Source organism: Mustelus asterias, chromosome 17 (assembly GCF_964213995.1).
Source record: "Mustelus asterias chromosome 17, sMusAst1.hap1.1, whole genome shotgun sequence".
Taxonomy (NCBI): domain Eukaryota; kingdom Metazoa; phylum Chordata; class Chondrichthyes; order Carcharhiniformes; family Triakidae; genus Mustelus; species Mustelus asterias.
In genome coordinates, this window is record NC_135817.1 from 68,815,402 (window position 1) to 68,838,832 (window position 23,431).

General features: G+C 43.9%; 1 protein-coding gene across 4 annotated transcripts in view; it reads left to right on the top strand.

Annotated features, from left to right (window-relative positions):
* The window catches only part of LOC144506590 (NXPE family member 3-like), a 74,269-nt gene that overhangs the window by 27,395 nt on the left and 23,443 nt on the right, over positions 1 to 23,431 (top strand). For all 4 annotated transcript variants that reach the window (XM_078232916.1, XM_078232919.1, XM_078232918.1 and 1 more), the window contains 2 exons: positions 19,484 to 19,661; positions 21,347 to 22,134. In XM_078232916.1, the coding sequence (XP_078089042.1) occupies positions 19,545 to 19,661; positions 21,347 to 22,134 (905 nt within the window). In that variant the 5' untranslated portion in view covers positions 19,484 to 19,544. The remainder of the gene's footprint in view (positions 1 to 19,483; positions 19,662 to 21,346; positions 22,135 to 23,431) is intronic.

The window sequence follows — 23,431 nt, forward strand, 5'->3', positions numbered from 1 at the left end:
AGGCTGCCCTCAGGAATATAGCTTCTCCATTCTGGCTCCAATTAGTGTGGGTTCATTAACTCCCAAAATCGGGGTCCTGAAGTCTGCAGCGAAATTCCTGCCAAATATATCCCAATTTTAAAACTTTATTATTACAAATTTTCTTAATGCAGCCTAAAGAAGGTTGTTAATCCTTTTCACCTGACCAGATGACTCGGGACGTAAGGAACATGCAAGTGTCGTTCATCACAAGTACATCTGGTGAACACTTCTGCATACTAGGAAAATGGGGATTTCCATCTTGGGTCATGCACTTGTCTCTGCTCTTGGTTTGACGCTGCCTCAGCTATACCTACATAGGCAGGTGAAGGTGGTTACCTCTAGTAATACTAGTGGTCCCCTGTTTGGCACACAAGTAATCCTGTGTTGTAGCTTCACCAGGTTGATGCCTCGTTTTTAGGTATGCCTGATGTTGCTCCTGGCATGTCCTCCTGCACGCTTCATTGAATTTGAGTTGATGATAATGGTAGAGTGGGGGATATGTCAGGCCATGAGGTCACAGATGGTGGTTATGTACAATTCTATTGCTGCTGATGACCTGTAATGCTTCATGCATGGCCAGTTTCGAGTTGCTAGATCTGTTTGAAATCTCTCTCGTTATGCCTGATGTTAGTGTAATGCTGCACAACACAATGGAGAGTATCCTTATTGTGAAGGCGTGACTTCATCTCCACAAGAGGGTCCATCTGATCAATACTATCATGGAAATCTGCGACAAGTTGATTGGTGAGGATGAGGCCAAGTATGTTATTACCTCTTGTTGGTTCCCTCACCACCTGCCCAGTCCAGCAGCCATGTTTTTATGATTTGGCCAGCTTGGTCAGTGGTGGTTCTATTGAGTCACTCCTGGTGATGGACATTGAATTCTCTCTCTTTCCATTCCACCCACCCCTCCTCCCCCCCCACACACACATCCAGAGTACATTCCATGTCACCCTCGGTGCTTCCTCCAAGTGGCATTCAACATGGAGACGAACTGATTCACCAGCTGAGGGAGGGGCGGCAGGTGGTAACCAGCAGGAGGTTTTCTTGTTCACGTTTGGATGGATACCATGAGACTTTGTGGGATCCCAATTGTACGCCAACCATTGTGCCACCATTTCTTGTGGATCTGCCCTATTGGTCAGTCAGGACATAGCCAGGGATGATGATGGTGGTGTATGTAAGTTATTCTGTAATTACAACTATGTCAGGTTGTTGCTTGACTAATCTGTAGGACAGCTCTCCCAACTTTGACACTTATTAGTAAGGAGGACTTTGCAGGTTTGCCATTGTTGTTTCTGGTGCCAATGTTGGTTTCATTCCTCCTTGTACACTTCATAGTGGTTTGATATAACTGAGTGGCTGGCTAGGCCATTTCAAAGGGCATTTCGGAGTCAATCACATTGCTGTGGGTCTGAAATCACATGTAGGCCAGACACCGTAAGGACGGCAGATTTTCTTCCATTACGGACGTTAGTGAACCAGATGGGTTTTGGTGTTATGGTCACTATTACTGAGACTAGTTTTTTTTAATTACGAATTTATTAATTGGATTTAAATTCCATCAGCTGTCGTGGTGGGATTCAAACCTGTATCCCCAGGGCATTAGCCTGGGCTTCTGGATTACTAGTCCGGTGACATTACCATTATGCTACCGCCTCCCCAGATGCTGCCTGACCAGCAAAGTATTTCCAGCATCTGTTTTCTGTTTTCATTTCAGATTTCCAGCATCTGCAGCATTTTGTTTTTTGACCTATTTAATGGATTCACAGTCACCTTAAAGGAAATCCATTTTCCCATAGAAGGCCCAATAGTAAAATTAGACCTCTCTAACTAAAATTTTAAAAAACTGAAGGTCTTGCTGCATTTGCTTACCCATAATCTGTGTTCAATGAGTCAGATACTTACTACCTGTGAATGTAAAGGGTTAAATATGGTTAGTACCTGAGGACATGCTATTTAGAAAATATGTGAAGTTGGACACAGCACTATCAGATTAGAGAATTGTTTTAGGGATGCTGTTTCATAGAATCATAAAATCCCTACAGTGCAGAGGAGGCCACTCCACCCATCGAGTCTGCACCGACCACAATCCCACCCAGACCCTATTCCCATAACCCCACATATTTACCCTGCTAATCCCCTGACACTAAGGGGCAATTTAGCATGGCCAACCCACCTAACCAGCACATCTTTGGACTGTGGGAGGAAACCGGAGCACCCGGAGGAAACCCACACAGACACAGGGAGCACATGCAAACTCCACACAGACAATGACCCAAAGCTGGAATTGAACCCGGGTCCCTGGCGCTGTGAGGCAGTGCTAACCACTGTGCCACCATTATGAGTAAACAGTTCAGCAAATAGACCCAAAGCAATTCATTTGGATCTCAGTCATCTGTATCATTTCGCATCGCTCTTTAACTATAATGAAGAAGTAGTATCTTGCGTATAAAGATTAAACAACGTGTGGGAATCATGAAATGCTACTGAGTCCAGGTCCACTATACCATAAAGGGAACAGTTTATTTTAATAGTGGTTTCCTAGCAACAAGCAAACTTCAAAGTCCATTGGACAAAGGGAACGTTTTTAGTTGCCGTGTTCCGAAGCTCTGAAACTCTGACCGGGATTTTCCGCCCGTGTCATGCCAGGTCCTTCCGCGGGAGATTTGCCCACCAGGCCAATGGCCCATTGACTTTCGGTGGGACTGGACCATCCCGGTAGCGGGGCTGGAAATCCCACCCTCCATTTCTATTTCTACCTCAGACTGTGGGAGGAGACTGGAGCAGTCGGAGGAAACCCACGCAGACACGGGGCGGACGTGCAAACTCCACACAGACAGTGACCCAAGCCGGGACTCGAACCCGGGTCCCTGGTGCTGTGAAGCAGCAGTGCTAACCACTGTGCCACCGTGCTGCCTTAATCATCGGAATTCTACCGCCTCGCCTGCCACGGAATTGGAGTGGGCAAGGGGCGGACAATGAAAATATTTTGTTGACCTTGGGTCAACAAATTTCCGGTCTCACTCTAGCAAGGCCATAAAACCCCGCCCACTGTGTTTTTCTATGGGTCTGTGTGATGTCTTAATGCTCCAGTGTGTACCTTGGGATTTTTATGATATTGAAATGCTATAAAGATATTAGTTGCTATTTTAGGCTGATCAGTTGAGTACTAACATCAGTTGTGGGTGCAACTGGGAAAGCAACAGCAAGGTTAAATTAATCACTGATTTCCAGAAATTGGACCAATTTTTCACTGGGTTTTCACAAAACGTAAGTAGAGCTAATTAATCACCCCCCCGGTAATGCTCTTATTGCCATGCGAGCCTCTAAGCCTTTTTGAACAAATAGCAGGTCTTTGCATCTATCGTATGTTTCGGATTGTTGCTGATTCCAAAACAACTGTTCTTCACACCTTGCTAATTCCTTACTCAGGTCTTCTAACTTTCCTCCATAGATATATTTCTCTTGACCTGCTGCACCTCTGGTGGATAGTGCACGCGCGTATTGCTGGCCATTTCGCTATCTTTAACACTCCCACCTGCCTATCTCGTTAGTGTCTAAACAAGTGAGACAGTCCATGTAGTGATTACAGAAACAGTCTTATCTTGCAGCACGGAGTGATTTTTAACCTTTCTAACAAACATAAAGATGGTTAACTGATGATCAAAGTTAACTATCAAGTGGAAACAAAATGTCTTTACTGCCAGATGACCTAAAAGGGATAAAATGTCACCGTCATTTTGGCTATCAAGGCCAAATTGGTTGCAATATTGAGCCATACAATGAAAACCAGGAACTGAATCTCTAGGGATACCGTTAAACTGAGATTGACCTTTTTATATATATATATATTATATATACAGTAAATGTATTTATTGTAAAAGGAAAGAAGGATTTGCATTCATAACCATCTTTTACAAACTCCTCTTCCGTGATGAAGGATACAAGGTTGTGCAATCATGGGGTAGGCGTGTATATCTGCTGCATTTCAGATTTTTGGCAGGGATTCCATCTGCTGCTTTAAAATAGATTTTTCAACTTCACTGCAGGCCAGGGTAGTGCTGAGACACAGCTAGATAGGGTATTGAGGAATGGAATTGAGGACATTTGAGTCAAAGACAGACTTGGTTGAGGAGTTCCTCAAAATGTTCACTCCAGTGAGCATTGTCCTTGATGAGTTGATCACAATGCTTGGTTTTCAGTGGGGTGGACCCATGAGTTCTTGGACCGTGGATCATCTTGATAGTTTTTAAGAAGCTGTTCTTACCTTTAGTGTCTGGGATATGTTGGGGATTCATCACTCTCTCAGTCGCCATTTGTTTTTTATGTTGCAGATCTTATGCTGTATCTCTTGACTGCTGTTTTTCTTGTGAGGTGTGGTGAAATTTCCAGACTGTGAAAGCTTTGTACTTGATTAGGTCTTGTAAATCTTGGCTATTTTTGTCAAACCAATCACAATGTTTTCTGGTAGAGAGGCCAAGGACCTTATCACAGATGCTTGTTATGATGGGCTTTTAGGGTCAATCAGGCACCATGCACACTGTAGCTCTAGGTGATTGGAGGTCTGGCTAGATTGGCAGTGAGGCACTGGCTGAGAAGACCCACCTTCAGAGTGAATTGCCTTGCAGCATTGTTTCTGTTACCTCCAGTCTTTGTCACATCGGATAAGGCGGACATCAGGCTGTCAATTGTTGGTGTCTGTCATGGCGTGGAAGAAGTGTTCATCTGTATGGTTTCTTGCTTGAACAATGATGTAGTCAAGCAGATGCCAGTGTTTGGATCATGGGTGTTGCCATGATGTTTTGTGCTTTTCTTGCTGGTGGAACAGGGAGTTGGTTTAAGATCCTGACATTTCATCAGGAGAAGGATTCTGATGGAGTTTGCATTCCCTATTCCTTTCCTGCCAATCAATCTCAGCTTCCAGAGGTTCACATCCTTCCCGACTCTGAAATCTCCAAGGAGGCTGTTTGTTGTCTGCTGGGACTTGAGCCAGGGACTGCTTAAGGTTGTTGTAGAATCCCTATTTGGCCTCATCTATTGCCTCAAGCACAGGAGCATTTGTGTTGATGACAGTGGCATGCTGACACCTTACTGGAGTGATCCGGGCAGTCATCAGATGTTCACTATCCCACAGGGGGAGTTGCTGAAACATCAGACAAGCCCAATCTTTGACGATTAAGCCCATCTGGTGGAGGTCCAGTTCCTCTTTGGGAAAGCCCTTCCAGGGAAAGGTATACTCACTGTCTTTCTCTTTTAGTTGGCCATCTCCTTACCTCAAGTTTCAGACTGGCAGTTTCTGACCTAAGTTGGCAGTGCGATGATCAGGTCTGTCACTGTTGGGGTTGTCCAGGAGGTCCTGATATTCCAGTTCCCAAACTTCACTTTGGTCCAAGATGCCTGTTTTCTTTTGTTTTTATGTGGGGGTGACCATTATATACTAACAACCATACAGTCTCTCTGGAGCAGGGCCTTGGTCCAATGGCAAGGGGGTTCCAGTTGAGTGGAGGCCAGGCTCTACTTTGAGACCTTAGGTTTAATCAGTGTATGAGTCTATGTGGTTGTAAAGATACAGGCCAGAGCCAAGCTGAGGGTGCCACAACCTCAGAGTCCAGGACCCAAGTGATGAACCCTTACTAGCTACATATTTTCACCATTGTTTATCACAGTAATAGGGCAATAAAACAATGCATGAAAGAATTAAACAAAATTAGTGAATCATGGAAACCACGCGATAACTGAGTCCCAGGTTCATTGCACAAGATAGGGAATAGTTCACTTATAATTGATACACCTTTGCTGTAAATTCTATTGAATGTACCTAAAGGGAAAAGCAAATATTTAGTGAGTGTAATAGTTACACACTGACATCACACAAGGAGGTACCAGGAGTGCAATTGTAAGAATAAATTGATTTAATTTCTGATTCTCTCCCCCTTTATCTCTCTCTGAACTTTCACCGGGTCAGGATGACTCTTTGTTAATGGCAGCCCGGATCCAATTCTGGGATTCCTCATTCCATTCCCCAGGTTCTCAATTTTCAGGAGTACCTTCTAAGAGTGGGGGGCAGTTTGGGTCACAAACCTGCATCCTGCTCTCCCGAACTGGCTGACTCCATTCTGGGGATAGGTCTGTCCTAGTCGTCTGCAATTTTCACGGAGTTGGGCCAGCCTTTCAAAGAGCTGTGGTTCACTGCGGTGGTTTTGTGAACCATGTCTACACGAGGAGACTTTCTGAAGTTCAAAAGGTCCTCCTCATGCCACCCATGTCGTGGTGTGACCTCCAAACAAATCCTATGGCTTCTCATGCCCTCCATGCCAAGTTGTGACCCCCAAACACTCACTATGGTTCCTCATGCCCCCATGCAAAGCTCTAGCGCTTACGTGTCCCACTATACACTTTATAGAACCAATCAACCTGTGGTGCAGGATTTGTAAAATAAAAGACAAGAACCTCCTTTTTACTACAGCCTTATAAAAGTGTCAATTTATCCAGATTTTATAAAGTAATGGTTGCTGAAATGGCACGCTCTCGAGACCTATTTCCTTTGTGTAAATAAACATGTGAAATTGACAAAAGAGTGCACAGAGCCAGAGCTATCAATCAGGAAATGTTTTCTCTGAGGATCAGGTATTTTAGAATGCTAACAGATGTCTGTGTTCTCAGCCGGAAAATTAGTTACGCACAGTAACTTCATTGCAGTGTTAATGTAAGTCCACTTGTGACATTAATAAAAATAAATTAAATAAACATATATTTTTGTTTTCCAATGTGTAACTTGTTGCTAAGTGACAATTCGTCAAGACTTGAGCTATCTGGACGTGCACAAATTCTAGATCTATCAAGCACATGTGCAGATCAGTGTTGTTCCAATGTTACGCCTGCAGGCAGTGGTACCCTGGGAAGACATTTTGCCAGCGATGGCTAGGTGAAAGGCTGGTAGCAGGACTATGGTCTAATTGAGTACAGAAGCATGCCTCATAGAGCTGCTGGCCCAATGGGAGGGTAGGCGGCTTGGCAGCAACAACAGGACCACATTAGAGGTGGCCACTGCTCAGGGTGTAGCATGGATGAGAAGGTGCCTCAGTGTTGAGGCACTCTTGAAGATGGGGTAAGAGCATAGAATCCTTACAATGCAGAAGGAGACCATTGAGTCTAAACCAACTCTCTGACAGAGTATCCCATCTGTAATCCCATGTATTTAGCCCGCTAATTCCCACTAATCTACACATCTTGGGACACTGAGGGGCAATTTAGCATGGCCAATCCAGCTAACCTGCACATCTTTGGAGTGTGGGAGGAAACCCATGCAGACACTAGGAGAACGTGCAAACTCCACACAGAGAGTCACCCAAGGTTGGAGTTGAACCCAGGTCCCTGTCGCTGTGAGGCAGCAGCGCTAACCACTGTGCCGCCCCAATGAGTAATCTGGTTGGCATGCTGCAGCAATCGAGGGGATGGGTGGTGCATGTCCCATTGATAGTGCCTTTGCCACAGGGGCAACCATTGCTGCCAAGGGACCCCTTTATGGAGCAGCCTTACAATTTGGTGCCGCCATTTTCCCGGAAAGCCTGCTGGGAGACTGCCAAGGTTTTGGATGGCAGTGGCTTTGGAATGGTGCTGGGATTATCTCAGTGTCAAGGATGTTGGAGTAGAGTTTGGAAAGTTACATCAATCCATTTGAGTCCTGGCTCTTCAGTTCTAGGTAGCTGTAATTGGTCCCAGTGGCCTTCCCAAATGTCATGGCTGTCACAGCGGTGCCCACCTCTTTGGTGTTGAAGGCAGTTGACAACGAGGCGTGTTGAGCAGCTTGTTGGAGTAAGAATTGAAGACAACCTATGTTTTGATCGGGATTTTCCGGCCGCGCATGCCCCAAGACCGGAAATTCCCATCCAAGGTCAATGGACCTCTAAATGGTTCGCCAAATCTACTGTCCTGCCCACTTTCTATTCCCACAATGGGCGGGATGGGGAAATTCCATCCATGGTCTCTGATACATTGAGAACTATTTAATGTCATCAAGAAGACAGGCAAATGAGACTAGTTCAGTTTAGGAAACCTGGTCGGCATGGACGAGTTGGGCCGAAGGGCCTGTTTCCGTGCTGTATATCTTAATGACTCTTGAGTATCCACAAACTGGATCAGGTCTGAAAAGTGTGAAAGCAATGCTGGGGGAAATTGGTGGCATAGTGGTATTGTCACTGGGCTAGTAATGTGGGCGGCACAGTGGTTAGCACTGCTGCCTCACAGCGCCAGGGACCATAAGACATAGGAGCAGAATTAGGCCACTTGGCCCATTGAGTCTGGGTTCGATTCCCGACTTGGGTCACTGTCTGCGTGGGTGGGTGCATGAGTGAGGGAGAAGGGTTAATTGAAGAAGAGGAAGGTTGTTAAAGACAAGTTGTCTATGAGACCTAAAAGATGAAAAGTAAAAGTGTTTGGAATGTGCATTTGTAATGAGATGTTATGATGCATTTAAAATTGAAAGTAAATAGGTTGGATCTGAAATGTGCACAGTGAGATAAGTGAGGAAATTTGGTTTTCAGCCATTGAACTGCAAAAGGGAGTTCAGAGGTGATAAGAAACACTTGCATCTTACAAGAGTTTGATGAGTAATCGAGGGAAGGTATATTAAATGTTACTGACCTGAAAGTAGAGGCAAAATAGAAAACATGTAGGATTTTTATATTTGGAGAAGTCAAATTCATTGAATTATTTTAAGGAGTTGTTTAAGGACCAGGAACCTGAAATTAAAGGAGAAGCAAGATATTAAAGGAATTGGATGCTTAACTGAGGAGTTAATGTGAGAGAAAGCCCTGAAGACTAGCTCCTGTGTGTGGGATTCTGAGAAGCTGTGAAAGTCTTAAATTGAAGGCAGCCACCCACTGTTAAGGCAGGAGAATCATTGTTTTAGGAAGCAGAGAGTCATTGTTTTAGGAAGCAGAGAGTCATTGTTTTAGGAAGCAGATTGTTTTTTGAGCCTCCTTTAGGAATTCCACATCAGAATGGAATGGTCTGAGAATTCACAAAGTGGACCTTTATTAAAGTAACAACAATTCCTTGACTTGGGTAATATTTACTGGATTTCTTTGGTTAAGATCGATAAGGAATTATTGCCAAAAGGTTAGTGCTCCGGTTTCCTCCCACAGTCTGAAAGACATGCTGGTCAGCTGCATCGACCCGAACAGACGCCGGAGTGTGGCAACTAGTGGAATTTCACAGTAACTTCATTGCAGTGTTAATGTAAGCCTTACTCGTGACTAATAAATAAACTTAAAACTTAAATCCAGAGACCCAATACTACATATTGTGAGGCCTTATCTGATGAATCAGTACTCCTCCACATTGAACACTGTCAGTGCATCAGCAATTGCATCAAATTCCATCATGGCAGATGGTAGATTTTGAATTCAATCAGCAAAAATCTGGAATTAAAACTCAATATCGACTCTGACCCGCATGAAGTCTCTTACTATTGCATCAAGTATGTATAAGCAAACCTCTTGCTGATTACTACATATTGTGTGGCCTTATCTGATGAATCAGTACTCCTCCACGTTGAACACTGTCAGTGCATCAGCAATTGCATCATTTGCAACTACATTGTTAGGACAATTGAATTGCTTAAGACAAGTAATGAGCATTGGATCAAGCATATATAAAGAGAGGCTTCTGTGTATGGTGGGCACTGCAGGGACAGGGGTCCTTTATTAACTCTTAATCGCATTTTGATTTGACAGTTTAAGCTTCAATTGCGATTTGTTCCTTTAAGGCTGTATCCCTTTAATGGGCTGCCCCTTTAATTAATTCCTCAGTTTATTTGATTTCGTTATCTGTTTTACTCAAAGTAGAAACAGCTGGAACAGTTGGGTGTGGGGAAGCATAAGGAGATTGTCATGTGACTGAGCTGGTCTAAGAATAAACTTGCTCAATGTAAATGACAAGCTTCAGAATCATTCCTTCACTCTAATCTGTTATTAGCTTTAACAAGCACCGCTTGAAGGCAGCATTGAGGGTGGCCAGGGTGTACAATGAGGACTTCATTGTCCATCACCAGGTGTGGCTCTGTAGATCGAGTTGGCCGAGCCATAAAGGGCATAGCTGCTGGACTGTGTCTATCCAGGTGATTGGGGAACCAACAAGAGGGAAAAACATACAGCCTCACCAATCTGTCCGCCATTAGGGCCACAGCTGGTGTTATCACTCTGCAAGCCAGACCCCCAAGCAAAGTCTGTCTTGCTGATTATAAACCTTTGCTTTTTTTATTGTGAAAGCAAGAAGGAAGAGCTACTGACCTCAAAAAAATAGAACTCCAGTAATACCTCTAGAATGTTAAACATTTTAAATATATATATTACAAACAAAAACAAACTTAAGCACACAAGATGAAAGCGCCATAGTTTAATTCTAATTTGCTTCCTAAAACAATGATTCTCCTGACTCAACAGTGGGTGGCTGTCTCCAATTTAAGACTTTCACAGCTTCTCAGAATCCCACACACAGGAGCTAGTCTTCAGGGCTTTCCCACACATTAACTCAATTCAGTTAAGCATCCATTTCCTTTAATATCTTGCTTCTCCTTTCATTTCAGGTTCCTGGTTCTTAAACAACTCCTTAAAATAGTTCTATGAATTTGACTTCTCCAAATATAAAAATCCTACATGTTTTCTATTTTGTTTCTACTTTCAGGTCAGGAACATTTAATATACCTTCCCTCGATTATGCATCAAACTCTGTAAGATGCAAATGTTTCTTATCACCTCTGAACTCCGTTTTGAAGTTCAATGGCTGAAAAATAAATTTCCCTACTTATCCCACCATGCAAATTCAGATCCAACCTATTAACTTGTAACTTTAAACCCATCATAACATCTCATTACAAATGCACATTCCTAACGCTTTTAACTTTTCATCTTTTAGATCTCATAGACAACCTGTCTTTAGCAACCTTCCTCCTCTTCAATTAACCCTTCTCACTCGCTCACCGCACCTTGCTCGCTCAAAGCAAAAACATCATTTTCTTAACTCACTTCTGATTACTTACTATACATACTATGCAAAATACTATTACGATATAGTGTGCATGCATAGACCTATAGAGGTTTATAGTATGGAAACAGGCCTTTCGGCCCAACTTGTCCATGCCACCCTTTTCTTTTTAAACACTAAGCTAGTCCCAATTGCCTGTGTTTGGCCCTATCCCTCTATACCCACCAACCATCAAAACATGAACAAGACTTTTGGTCAGACTAAATTTCATTCCAGTCTATTTTGCAAACACTGACATCCAAATCCTTTTGCATTTAAGCTCTTGACAATGCATCCACTATTATGTTCTCCCATACAGCCACACGTATAATTTTCAAATTGAATGGTTGCAGTAATAAAATCCACCAGAGTAGTCAGGCATTTTTATCCTGAAATTTCTCCAGAAACTTCGAAGGGTTGTAGTCCGTATATATAGAATCTCTACAGTGCAGAAGGAAGCCATTCGGCCCATCGAGTCTGCAACAACCACAATCCCACCCAGGCCCTATCTCCCATATATATTACCCGGCTCAGCCTCTGACATGGGGGTCAATTTAGCATAGCCAATCAACCTAACCTGCACATCTTTGGACTGTGGGAGGAAACCGGAGCACCCGGAGGAAACACATGCAGACACGGAGAGAACATGCCAACTCCACACAGATAGTGACCAGAGGCCAGAATCGAACCTGGGTCCCTGGTGCCGTGAGGCAGCAGTGCTAACCACTGTGTCACTATACCACGATATACTCTGAAGAGTTCCTTGCAACATGCACTTCAAAATACTGCGGACCCTGAAGCAAACTTAAAGTCTGTTTTTTTTAAACAGTTGAATATTTCTTCTGATATACAGTCAACTTGCGTGAAAAATACCCCACTGGTTTCTCAAGCCCCGTTTCACCTTCCTAAAGCAGAACTGCACCAACACTTATGTCACCGGTATCAACAACCATTTTGAACTGTTTGGTTTCATCAGGTGCTGTTAGAAAAGGTGTAGAAATCAGCACCGCTTTCAGGCTGTCAAATGCAGTCTAATACCCCTGTATCCATTCAAAATTTTTGCTTTTGTTTGGCAAACTAGTTATTGGAGCATCTATACAGCTGGAATTTGGTACAAATCTTTGATAAAATGCACATATGCCAAAAAATCACAAAACTTCCCATTTTTCTGTAGGCACTGCAAACTCCACTGTAATAACCCAGGAAGCCAACTGGAAAGGAACGGTGTTTTAGTTTATAAAGCAAACGTTAAACCATAAGCCAGTGGTACATGTACACAAGTCCCATCCAGGACGATAGAATACTGGACTCGCACAGGAGTCCGCCTTATAAAGGATTTGGGATATGAGTTCCACCTGTTATCACAGAAACTCGTATTCTGAGAGTCCTACTGGGAGGTCAATCGGGGATTCCCCATGTGAGCCTTGGGGGTAATCACATCCACAATAGCTTTTACTTCTGCATAATGTGGGACTACGTGATAACGTCCAACAGTGCGGTTTAAATATGTGATTTTTGTCTTTGCAGATTCACTTTTAGCTGAATTCATATCCAGATTAGCTACCTGTAGCCAGTCAGTTAGTTCCTTCACATGTTGTAAATGTTCTTCCCAGGTTGGGCTGAATACCACTAAGTCATCAATTACTCAGTTCTTCAGTCACATTTGTTTGTTGGTCTCTGAATTGTTTTTCATACCAAGGGGCATTACTTTACAATGATACATGTGGCGTCGCAAAAGCTGATATCTCTTTCCCACTGTCCGATAGGCTGTTGACTATGAGGAGAAGTTGAATAAACTATGATTACTTGAAAAGACTGAACCCTGTTGCCTTATTAGGGGCATCCCTAATATTAAACAAAGATGGAATTCCCCGATCCCGATCATGATAGTCATTCACTCTACACTCCAATCATGGATTTTATAATTTAATGTCATTCCTGAATTGCTTTATTCCTAGGTAATTCATCACTAATTTAAACAGCTAAGTTTAAAGTTTATTTATTAGTGTCACAAGTAGGCTTGCATTAACACTGCAATGAAGTTACTGTGAAAATCCCCTACTTGCTGCACTTTGGGCAGGAAGGAAGGTTTTGGCCTCAGTCTCAGGAAACGGTCCTGTGAAATCAATTAGGACCTTGCTAAAGGGTTCCTCAGAGGCAGGAATTGGGATTAAAGGTGCAAGTTTAATCAGTGCTTGAGATTATCCTAATATTCAACATGTGTGGCATGTCTGACACAATTCACCTATGGGCTCAATGTTATGGCTGTTCATACAGGCGGGATTTTCCTATCCTGTTGAGGTGAATAGAGAATCGACTGGTTGCCAAATTCTCCGACCTCGCTGTAGCAGGAGCATGGCCGATAAGATTGCGCCCTATGTCTTTATGTAGTCCAGGCCAATAGAAATTAATTTTGTACCTTAGCTTGAATTTTCTTAATTCCCAAATGTTCATCCAATGGGATTTTACGAGCCACTCTTAAAATGTCATTCCTATATCCAGTCAGAATTGCTACTTGGTGGACTATGGTCTGCTTTCCATCTGCAGGGTCTTGAATGAGTCACCGTTTCCTCATTGACATTAAGGGGATAACAATCTGAAATGTGTGCTGTCAAGTTTCAGAATAAGTTGTATTTTTAATTCTAGTTCCACAGGAGCAGGCTGAGGGTAAGGAAGCTTGTTTGTGCACTAATTTAGTTATTTATTTTTCAGTTAAATTTGTGAAAAAAATCGGAGGTTTTTTTCAAAACAGGAAATAGGCCCAGCAGCAGCCTGGGAAGGTTTTGGAGGGTTTAAAAGTAGGCCGCACCTTTGAGCGGGCAGCGTCGTTAGCGGGCAGCAGAGTGAGCAGGGGACAGAGTGAGAGCTGAAGGGCTTTGGCTCAAAACAGGCTTCGGCGAGAACAGGCAGAGGCGAGAGTAGGTTATTTTTTCTTTTTCAGAAAGTTTATTCCTGTATTTCCCCAGAGCAAAATAAAATATGCCAGGCAAGATGTTGGAATGCTCCTCTTGCAGGATGTGGGAGATCAGGGAGACCTCCGGTATCCCTGACAACAGCACCTGCAAAAGATGCATTCAGCTGCAGCTGCTAGCAAAGCGTGTTAGGGAACTGGAGAAGGAGCTTGATGACCTCCATCTAATTCGGGAGAATGAGACGTATATAGACAGTAGCTTTAGGGAGATAGTTACACCTAAGCAGCAGAGCACAGGAAATTGGGTTACTGTAAGGAGAGGAAATGGCAGTGTGAAAGGACAGGCAGAGCAGGGTTCCCCTGTGGCCATACCCCTCCACAACAGGTATACTGAATTGGATACTGTTGTGGCAGATGCTTTACCTGGGACAAGCTGTGACAGCCGGAACTCTGATACTGAGTCTGGTTCTACAGCGCAAAAGGGTGGGATGAAGAAGAGGAGAGCAGTAGTGATAGGGGACTCGATGGTCAGAGGTACGGACCGGAGGTTCTGTGGTCGGGACAGAGACTCCTGCATGGTTTGTTGCCTCCCAGGTGCCAAGGTCAGCGATGTCTCTGTTCTAAAGAGGGAAGGTGATCAGCCAAATGTCGTGGTACATGTCGGTACCAATGACGTGGGAAGGAAGAGCGAGGAGGTCCTAAAGAGTGAGTACAAAGAGCTTGGAAGGAAGTTAAAAAGCAGGACCCCGAGGGTAGTAATCTCAGGATTGCTACCTGAGCCACATGCCAGTGAGGGCAGGAGTAGGATGCTTGGGCGGATAAACACGTGGCTGAGGAACTGGTGCAGGGGGCAGGGTTTCCAATTCTTGGATCAGTGGGACCTCTTCTGGGGCAGGTGGGACCTGTACTAGAGAGACGGGTTACACCTAAACTACAAGGGGACCAATATACTTGCAGGGAGATTTGCTAGTGTTATTGGGGAGCGTTTAAACTAGATTTGCAGGGGGGTGGGAACCAGAGTGCCAGAGCAGATAGTGGAGCAGGGGTAAAAAGACAGGTTAGTTCAAGCAAAATCACAAATGGAAGGGTAGAGTGTGGTGGAAATAATTTTTTGAGGTGTGTCTATTTCAATGCCAGGAGTATTGTGGGGAAGGCAGATGAGCTGAAGGCGTGGATAGACACGTGGAAATATGACATTATAGCCATTAGTGAAACTTGGCTACAGGAGGGGCAGGACTGGCAGCTCAATGTTCCAGGGTTCCAATGTTTCAGGCGGGATAGAGGCAGAGGGATAAAAGGTGGGGGGGGTGGCATTGTTGGTCAGGGAAAATGTTACAGCGGTACTCAGGCAGAATAGATTAGGGAGCTTGTCTACAGAGGCCCTATGGGTGGAGCTGAGAAACAGGAAAGGTATGACCACATTAATGGGCTTGTTATAGACCATCCAATAGTCAGCGAGAATTGGAGGAGCAAATCAGCAGAGAGATAGCTGACAACTGCAAGAAACACAAAGTTGTGATAGTAGGGGATTTTAATTTTCCACATATAGATTGGGACTCGCATACTGTTAAAGGTTTAGACGGGGTAGAGTTTGTAAAATGTGTTCAGGAGAATTTTCTACATCAGTATATAGAGGTGCCAACTAGAGAGGATGCGATATTGGATCTTCTATTGGGAAATGAGTTAGGGCAGGTGATGGATGTGAGTGTGAGGGAACACTTTGGATCCAGTGATCATAATGCCATTAGTTTCAACCTGATTGTGGATAAGGATAGATCTGGTCCTCGGGTTGAAGTTCTGAACTGGAAAAAGGCCAAATTTGATGAAATGAGAAGGGATCTGGGAAGTGTGGATTGGCACAGGCTGTTCTCTGGTAAGGATGTAAATGGAAAGTGGGAGGCCTTCAAAGGAGAAATTTTGAGAGTGCAGAGTTTGTATGTTCCTGTCAGGATTAAAGGCAAAGTAAATAGGAATAAGGAACCTTGGTTCTCGAGGGAGATTGTAACACTGATTAAGAGGAAGAGAGAGTTGTATGAAATGTACAGGCAGCAAGGAACAGATCAGATGCTCGAGGAGTATAAAAAGTGCAAGAAGCTACTTAAGAGGGAAATCAGGAGGGCTAAAAGAAGACATGAGGTTGCTTTGGCAGACAGAGTGAAGGAAAATCCAAAGAGCTTCTATAGGTATGTTAGGAGCAAAAGGATAGTGAGGGATAAAATTGGTCCTCTTGAAGACCAGAGTGGTAGACTGTGTATGGAACCAAAAGAGATGGGGGAGATACTAAATGGTTTTTTTGCATCCGTATTTACTGAGGAAACGGGCATGGAGTCTACGGAAATAGGGCAAACTGGTAGGGAGGCCATGGAACCTTTACAGATTAAAGGGGAGGAGGTGCTCGCTGTCTTGAGGCAAATCAGAGTGGATAAATCCCCAGGACCGGACAGGGTATTCCCACGGACCTTGAGGAAAGCTAGTGTTGAACTTGCAGGGGCCCTTGCAGACATATTTAAAATGTCAGTATTCACGGGGGAGGTGCCGGATGATTGGAGGGTGGCTCATGTTGTTCCGTTGTTTAAAAAAGGTTCCAAAAGAAATCCGGGAAATTATAGGCCAGTAAGTTTGACGTCGGTGGTGGGCAAGTTATTGGAAGGTGTGATAAGGGATAGGATCTACAAATATTTGGATAGACAGGGACTTATTAGGGAGAATCAACATGGCTTTGTGCGTGGCAGGTCATGTTTGACCAATCTATTAGAGGAGGTTACCAGGAAAGTGGATGAAGGGAAGGCGGTGGATGTTGTCTACCTGGATTTCAGCAAGGCCTTTGACAAGGTCCCTCATGGGAGGTTAGTTAGGAAGGTTCAGTCGCTAGGTATACATGGGGAGGTATTAAATTGGATAAGACACTGGCTCAATGGAAGAAGCCAGAGAGTGGTTGTGGAGGATTGCTTCTCTGAGTGGAGGCCTGTGACTAGTGGTGTGCCGCAGGGATCGGTGTTGGGTCCATTGTTGTTTGTCATCTATATCAATGATCTGGATGATAATGTGGTAAATTGGATCAGCAAGTTTGCTGATGATACAAAGATTGGAGGTGTAGTGGACAGTGAGGAAGGTTTTCAAAGCTTGCAGAGGGATTTGGACCAACTAGAAAAATGGGCTGAAAAATGGCAAATGGAATTTAACGCAGACAAGTGTGAGATATTGCACTTTGGAAGGACAAACCAAAGAAGAATGTACAGGGTAAATGGTAGGACTCTGAAGAGTGAAGTTGAACAGAGGGATCTGGGAATACAGGTACAGAATTCCCTAAAAGTGACGTCACAGGTGGATAGGGTCGTAAAGAGTGCCTTTGGTACATTGGCCTTTATAAATCGGAGTATCGAGTATAAAAGTTGGAGTGTTATGGTAAGGTTATATAAGGCATTGGTGAGGCCGAATTTGGAGTATTGTGTACAGGTTTGGTCACCTAGTTACAGGAAGGATGTAAATAAGATTGAAAGAGTGCAGAGAAGGTTCACAAGGATGTTGCCGCGACTTGAGAAGCTGAGTTACAGAGAGAGATTGAATAGGTTGGGACTTTATTCCCTGGAGCGTAGAAGATTGAGGGGAGATTTGATAGAGGTGTATAAGATTTTGATGGGTATAGATAGAGTGAATGCAAGCAGGCTTTTTCCGCTGAGGCTAGGGGAGAAAAAAACCAGAGGGCATGGGTTAAGGGTGAAAGGAGAAAAGTTTAAAGGGAATATTAGGGGGGGCTTCTTCACGCAGAGAGTGGTGGGAGTGTGGAATGAGCTGCCGGATAAAGTGGTAAATGCGGGGTCACTTTTAACATTTAAGAAAAACTTGGACGGGTTCATGGATGAGAGGGGTGTGGAGGGATATGGTCCAAGTGCAGGTCAGTGGGACTGGGCATAAAATGGTTCGGCACAGACAAGAAGGGCCAAAAGGCCTGTTTCTGAGCTGTAATTTTCAATGGTTCTATGGTTCTATGGATGCTTCTGCTATAACTTCACTAAATTCCACAAAACAGTTCAGCCTCATTCTCTGTCCCCTTCTTCTGCTGAACGACCTATTCAAAAATAGACCCAGCCAACTGAGGTTTGGCATCATCCTCCTGTCATGTGTCAAAGTGGGATAGGTTAAAATTCCGTAAGTATTTTACTAAGTGGCATTTTCTGCTGCAGTAGCCCTTCTAGACAGCAGATGGTACCATCCCATAACATTAGTGATTGATTGGGGGCCTGTATCCCTCAAAAGTTTGACAGATTTTCCTTCTTTTTCTAAATAACACGGTACACTTTCCCGTCACACACACAATCTTTGAACATCTCTGCAACCTGCTCTTCAGAATTCCCTTGTGTAGGTCGAGAACACATTTCCACCTTCTTAGTTAAATCTGATTGTTCCCTGTGGATCCATACAAATGCTATTAGTTATCTCTCAGTTAGTAGAGACCAGAGCACCTTTATTTATCTAACTTTTCAGAGTTCTTAGCACTGCAGTTGGTCTCTATTTAACTTCCAACAATTCGACTGTGTATGTCCAACCTTGTTTCAATGACAACATATTACCTTGTTCCTTTCACCGTTCTACCTTTTCATCTTTAGTAGACTGGCGTCCTTCTGTTTGCTCCTTATTGCTTGCACTTTGCCCATCACTCGGTTTTCGATATCTCCCTTGCTGGCTCCTATATGATCCTTTTCTTACACTCAACTATCTGTGTAAACTATAAGTATCAGCTGAAGCAGCAGCTTCTCTAATCTTCTTACTTTGTCAAAGGCTAGGAATCCTGTGGTCAGTAACTCACCACCTGACTCCACAAAGCTGTCCACCATCTCCAAAGCACAAGTCAGGATATGATGGAATACTCTCAATTTGCCTGGATGAAGACAGCTTCAACAACACTCAAGAAACTCAACAGCATTCAGGACAAAGCAGCCTATTGATTGGCACCCCAAGCAAAACATTCATTCGCCCTCCACCGCCACACACAGTTGCAGCAGTGTGCACCATGCACAAAATGCACTGCAGGAACTCACCAAGGCCCCTTTGACAGCACCTTCCAAACTCTTGATCACTACCAACCAGAAGGACAAGGAAACATGGGTAACACCACCTCCAGGAGGTTCCCCTCCAAGCCATTCACCATTCTGACTTCAAACTATATTGCTGTTCCTTCACTGTCGCTGGGTCAAAATCCCTAACAGCACTGTGGGTGTACCTACGGATGGACTGCAGCATTTCAAGAAGGTAGCTCACCATTACCTTCTCAAGGACAATTAGAGATGGGCAATAAACACTGTCACTGCCCCTATTCCACTAGAAATTGAAATAAGACAGGATTGTCAATAGTTACCCAGCTGATCACCTTCTCCATTTAGTTAAGTGGATGCCACATTTCCAATCCTCTGGTTTGCTACTACAGTTTTACTTGTGCGAAGTTATAGTAGATGTTTCCCTCATGATACGGTATGGGAACTCTCAGGTTCCACTGAATTCTAAATATTACATTTTCTTTTGCAGATTTCCAAGGCAGACGTGGTAAACAGATTGAGTATGCACTGGTGCACAGTGACCTTACAGTATGGATGAACAAGCCACGAAAGAAACTGTTATTCCATTCTACATCCATCGGTTCTTCTTCACGTTGCTGCTACTGATGACAGTGCTAATGCTGATTCTAAACTTGCGCAACATCAAGGTAAGTAGAATGGTGTAACCAAAATGTTTAGAGTAATCATATTCACCAAGGTTCCAAAGTGGTATTGTTTCAAAACATGATGGTTTGTGCTTTCATTAGGTCAAAATGGAAAGTATCAGAATGATTATAATATCCTTGTTGCCTCTTTAAACAAGGGCTGAGTTTTCTTCCAGTTTGGCTCCTGCTGGTCTCACTGTATTGTAAACATTGTGTTCCAGACCTCTGCTTGTGCTCTCTGACCAGGCGATGAGTGAGGCCAAGGGCCCAACCTCCCTTTGGCTGCATAAGGACTGCTCAATTTTCGGGCCAGTGGGGGGGAGATCAGGGACAGGGGGCAAGTCTAGCAGGTTACCCTACTTGGATCTCAGGTGGGAAGAGAGGGTGGGCATCTTCCTGATATGCCCCTTGACCAAATGCTCCCTCTCTTCCATCCTTGGCTTTCCCGACATGACTCCCATCCCTTCCCTCCTCCTCAATGGGAGTCCCCCCCCCACACACATTTAGATGTGGGTTTCCAGCACTTGGACCAAGTGTGCTGCAGCAGTGGCTATCACTCTCAGTGGCATGGTTGGGACTAGAGCTATTGACCAATCGGCATGGCTATAGAGCTGTCGTAATCAGCTGGGATGCATTGCCATTTTTCTTTGGTGTTGGGGGATGCGCCATCATCTGAAAATATTTTCTCCTATACACAGCAAGGTCGATCGGCACTGTATTAAAGAATTGAGATTGAAAGCACAAATCTTCAATCTGCTTATATGTCTTCAATTCTGGAAATAACTAATTTGTTGCTATTCGAAATGACTTACTGAGATTGCTTCACATTGTCAAGGATGATCATCTGGCAGATACCAAGCTAAAACTCGCAACATTATAGAATCATAGATTCCTACAGTGCAGAAGGAGGCCATTCGGCCCATCAAGTCTGCACCGGCACAATCCCACCCAGCCCTATCCACGTAACCCCACGCACTTACCCTAGCTAGCCCCCCTACACTCAGGGGCAATTTAGCATGGCCAATCCACCTAACCCACACATCCATTGTGAATGGAGTTATGAGACCTAATCCTGCTGCAATATCGTTTCTTGGGAAGCTGGTGCTTTCTTGTACTTGGCCCAAGGCCGGATTTCTCTGACCTTGCCTGCAGCTGGGATTCTCTGGCCCAGCTGCAGTGACTGGAGAATTGGCTGTCAAATTCTCTATTCTCTATTCTTGCTGGCAGAGACCGGAGAATTCTGGCCCAATTATTTTTAATTAGTCAGCCTTGACAGCGAGTGTCGGTGAGTTGACTGGCCTTCTAGAAGGGATTATAGTGAAGCTCAACTCTGCTCTACTACTCATTCTGTTCCAAGAGGACTCGTAGGATAATGATCAGGAGTGGGGGCAGACATTTCTTCCCTCACTAACTCAACAGTTCAGAGGCTAACTGTGTACATACTTACGATTAAACCTGGAGCTTGCCTGGTCTGGTCAGCTTCAGGCACTGACTGGATAAGCTCACTGAGCTGTCCGTCTGAGAGTCCGTAGCCAGACTTTCTACCGATTTTAATCACGGTGCAATAATTCTAAAGAAGTTTGTTATTTGAACTATCCTTGCCTGCTTCCTTTTTGGAAGGATGTGTGTTGGGAAGTAACGGTGGCAATGGAAAAGATACTCATTAAAAATGTTCTTCCTTTTCATAGTATGATAAATATTCAATTTATGGAACAGAGTCCAAATGGAGGAGTTATCCAACTCCAAAGTTTTATTCTGCAATGAGGCAGGAAGTGGAGACAAGGAACTTCCCGTGGACACACAAACTGTTGCAATGTGGCTACCAGAATCACAGCTTCACCCCCGAAGAAAGGTCAGAGGGGACGTTCCTTATGAAAATGATCCAATGGCCAAAACCACCTGACCCTGCCATGACCTTTCTGAAAAGCAGCGACCCAGCACATGTTCGCTTTGTAATTTTAAATTCTACAAAGACTTTCTATGTTGGAGATCAGCTACAAGTGATGCTGCAAATGAATGATTTTGAAGGACGCCCAAAGCAATATGGGGGTGACTATCTCCAAGGCCGGATCCACAGCCCAGATTTAAAAGCTGGTTCAGCCGGAACAGTTATAGATAACCAAAATGGATTTTACTACATAAACTTTGATTTATCTTGGCCAGGGAAAGTGGAAGTGTCTGTTTCCCTGGTTCATCCCAGTGAAGGAATCCAAGTACTTGAAAGGCTACGCAAGGAACGACCAGAGAGAGTGTATTTTAAAAGTGCCTTCAAATATCAAGGTACTTCAGAGACTACTGTGTGTAATCTTCATTTGCCACAAACTAAACCGCTGTGTAACTTTACTGATCCCAGGACTGGGGAGCCCTGGTTCTGTTACAAACCAAAGAAGCTTCCCTGCTCTGCGCGAATCAACCATGCTAAAGGAGGATATGAGAAAGGTCTCTTAGTTGGAGAAGAGAAGCGTTATTTCCAAAGGTACATCACTTGTTGTTTTATTTATTATCATAGAAGAATCATAGAATCCCTTCAGTGCACAAGGAAGCCATTTGGCCCATCGAGCCTGCACCGACAACAATCCCACCCGGCCCCTATCCCCATAATCCCACATATTAACCTGCTAATCCCCCTGATACTAAGTGGCAATTTAGCATGGCCAATCCACCCAACCCGCACACCTTTGGATTGTAGGAGGAAACCGGAACACCCGGAGGAAACCCGCGCAGACACATGGAATACGTGCAAACTCCACACAGACAATCACCCAAGCCCGGAATCGAACCCAGGTCCATGGCGCTGTGAGACAACAGTGCCAACCACTGTGCCGCCCCATGTTTTGACTTTTCATTTCACACACTGAACCAGTTTGGAATAAAAACACGTACAGAAACAGATTTCGCAACACCAGAATGTCAGTGAAGTATTTGAACATTCAAAACCGCCCAGTGTGTAACAGTGTTTAACAATAGCAACGACTTGAATTTATATAGTGACTGTAATGTAGAAAAACTTTTCGAGGTGCGTCACAGGGGCATTATCAAACATAGTTTGTCACTGGGCCACATGGTAAATATTCAGGCAGATGACAGAAGGCTTAGAAAGGGAGGTAGGTTTTAAAGGAGGTGGCGAGAGAGGCACAGAGGTGGGGAATGGGAAATCCAGAACTGAGGGCTTAGGTAGTCAAAGACATGGTTGCCAATGGTGGAGCAATTAAAATTGGGAATGTGCAAGCAATTGGAAGTGCGCAGATATCTCAAGAGGGCTGTAAAACTGGTTGGAGGAGGTTACAGAGATGGGCAGGTCATGGAAATCGGGGTGAGAATTTTAAAGTTCTTTTGGTGTATTGATTTGGTGTCCTCGTTTGTTTAAGATATTTCAGGTGCTTCTTCAGAGTGAAGGCTGGAAAATTGAATAGCATATTAGTGGAGTCCACTCTCATACACTGCTAAGGATTGTCCTAAGTGCAATGTTAGTAGGAGCATAGATCTGATAAAAGTCAGATAGGGAATGGTAGCTGGGAAAGAAGAAAGCGTTAAAAGTCAAGAAAATAATAAATTGAATATTTTAACTATTCCATATCACATATTATTCCAAGCCAAAATGGCAAATAATAAAAGATAAATGATAGGTAATTGTATAATATTCTTTGTCTTCTGGTGATGCTAACTTTATAATGCATGAATTATAAAGTTTGTCATCTTCAATTAAGTAACTTTTCTTACTGTGTTAAATAGTGAAGACAGTTAATCAACTATGATGGGAAAATGGAATATTC